Source organism: Vanellus vanellus (assembly GCF_965231255.1).
Source record: "Vanellus vanellus genome assembly, chromosome: 6".
NCBI lineage: Eukaryota > Metazoa > Chordata > Aves > Charadriiformes > Charadriidae > Vanellus > Vanellus vanellus.
This window is the reverse complement of record NC_138911.1, coordinates 60,972,585-60,975,069: the sequence shown is the minus strand read 5'-3', so window position 1 is coordinate 60,975,069 and position 2,485 is coordinate 60,972,585. Positions and strand designations below refer to the sequence as shown.

Sequence of the window (2,485 nt, the reverse complement as noted above, 5' to 3'; positions counted from 1 at the left end):
GGCAGCGCCCGCCGCCCCGCGCCCACCTGGCACCCCTCCGCACCGGGGCTCCGCCGCCGCCGGGGCCCGGGACCGGGCCGCCCGCCGCGAAGGCGAAGGGGTGGCCCGCGGTGCGGGGCGGCGGCCGCCTCCCGTCCCGCCGCCGCGGCGGGAGGATGCGGGCGCGGCTGGTCCGCGGGTTCGAGCCCCGGGTGCCCCAGCGGCGCCGGGGGCGTGTGGCGGGGGCGGAGGCCGTGCCCCGGGGGCGACCGGGCTGGCGGGGCGGGGAGGAGAGGGAGGCGCGGGGAGGGACGCGGCGCGGGCGGTCCGTCCCTGTCACCTGCAGGCGCTGCCGGGACGGCCCCGGCCCCCCGCTCCCGCTGCCGCTCCGGCGCGGCGCCGGTTCCGCGCCCGCCACAGCCCCTGCGGAGCCGGGTCGGGTCGGGCCGGGCCGGGGTCGGGCTGCGCCTGTTGCATCGCCCTTGGCGGGGCTGTTTGTGAGCGCCCGCCGCTATCTGCGGCCGGGGACCCCGGCGGTGCCCTATCGCGGACTCTCTGCTGGTGCCTGATAGCGGCTGCTCCCTGCTTCGTTGCACGTCCCGCCGGGGCTCTCTCCCCTTTTGTCTGTGTATTTTTAGGTCATTAGAGTGGAGGGGTAGGTAATCCCCAGGCTCAAGTTCCAGAGGGGCGGGTTCTGGCCGGAGGTGGAGTCACTTTTCATTTAAATCCCTGACTATAAAATGGGCTTAAAGAGAAGCGGGATCTCAGCTGTGCTGCACAGACCCCGGCAAGCAGGGTGCGTGGGGGCCCCCAGGCAAGCCAGCGCCCTGCAGCACCAGCCGCTGCGATGCTCCACTCCCTTGGCGTTCACACCTTGCAGCTGCTCACCCAGGCGGCCGCCTGCATCCTCCTCTTCCCCCGCTTCCTGCTCACCGCCGTGATGCTCTGGCTCCTGGATTTTCTGTGCATTAGGAAGAAGATGCTGATGATGCCCACGGCGGAGGAGGCGGCCAGCGCCGGCGAGGAGCCGCCCCCCGACGACCCCCCGGTCTGCGTGTCCGACTCCAACCGCATGTTCACGCTGGAGTCGCTGAAAGCCGTGTGGCACGGGCAGAAGCTGGACTTCTTCAAGTCGGCGCACGTGGGCTCCTTAGCCCCCAACCCCGAGGTGATCCAGCTGGACGGGCAGAAGAGGCTCCGCATCCTGGACTTCGCCCGCGGCAAGAGACCCCTCATCCTCAACTTCGGCAGCTGCACCTGACCCCCGTTCATGGCCCGTCTGAGGTCCTTCCAGCGCCTGGCCGCGCACTTCGTGGACATTGCTGACTTCCTGCTGGTGTACATCGAAGAAGCACACCCCTCCGACGGCTGGGTCAGCTCGGACGCAGCCTACAACATCCCCAAGCACCAGTGCCTCCAGGACAGGCTGCGGGCAGCTCAGCTGATGAGGGAAGGGGCGCCCGATTGCCCCCTGGCCGTGGACACCATGGACAATGCTTCCAGCGCCGCCTACGGTGCCTACTTCGAGAGGCTCTACATCATCCAGGAGGAGAAGGTGATGTACCAGGGAGGCAGAGGACCAGAGGGCTACAAGATCTCGGAGCTGAGGAGCTGGCTAGACCAGTACAAAACCCGGCTCCAGAGCCCCAGCACGGTGGTCATCCAAGTGTAAAAAGGACCTGGCAAGAAGTGGAGGGGTGGAGAGGCGAGGGGAGGGCGGGAGGAGAGGTGGGAAGGGAGAAGGCACTGCGACGCGGATGGCAGGAGCTGTCTTCCCCCGGGGACACTCTAAGGAGGCTGCTGTGCGAGCTTTCGAGCAAGATGTGCCATAGTCCTTTCTCTATTCAAATCATGTTGATTTGCCAGCCACGCTCTGTCAATACTGTATTTCCATGTGCGTTTTGTAAATAATCCTCCTTTTTTTTTCTCTCTTGTTTTTTTTTTTTTTTTTTTTGAGAAGCGTTTACTATTTTTTAAGGAGGCTCTCTTCCTACGGGATCTGTTCCCAGCTGCGTGTGTGCGCGGGTGTGTGTCTGAAAAGTTGTGTACAAGTGCTCCGTGCTGCCTAGCAAGTGCTAACTGGGATTTCTAGTATTTCTTTGTGATGACCGATTTTGAAATGGGTTTCTCTAATGCCAGGAAATCGCGTCTGATGTTGTCAAGTACTAGAACTGCCAATAGCCAGAGCTGAACGGAATGTCCTATTTATGTGGGGGGGTTTTGTAAGACGTTCGTTCACCTTTTTTTTTTTTATGAATTTTTTTAAAATAATAAAGGTTGAGTAAATACACGTCTAACCTTGACTGTCTCTCTCTATCTGCAGACCGCTACATTCCCTTTCCCTTTTGCCTACCTCGCAATACCCTCCCCGCGGCCGAGGCGGGGAGGGCGAAGCGGCAGCAGGCGGGAGAGGGAGGATGCGCTGCTGGGGGCTCGGGGGCGGCGAGCCGCTGCCGCGCCCGGCGACGGGGCTCTCCCTCGGCTGCGGCGGGAGCGCGCACCGCCC

General features: G+C 63.5%; 1 protein-coding gene across 1 annotated transcript; it reads left to right on the top strand.

Annotated features, from left to right (window-relative positions):
• Nucleotides 1-752: 752 nt before the first annotated feature.
• On the top strand, nt 753-1,651 carry DIO3 (iodothyronine deiodinase 3; the record flags this gene model as incomplete). Its single annotated transcript, XM_082485551.1, has 1 exon — nt 753-1,651. Exon 1 carries the CDS (start codon nt 827-829, stop codon nt 1,649-1,651), a length of 825 nt encoding a protein of 274 aa, XP_082341677.1. The 5' UTR covers nt 753-826.
• Nucleotides 1,652-2,485: the final 834 nt, after the last annotated feature.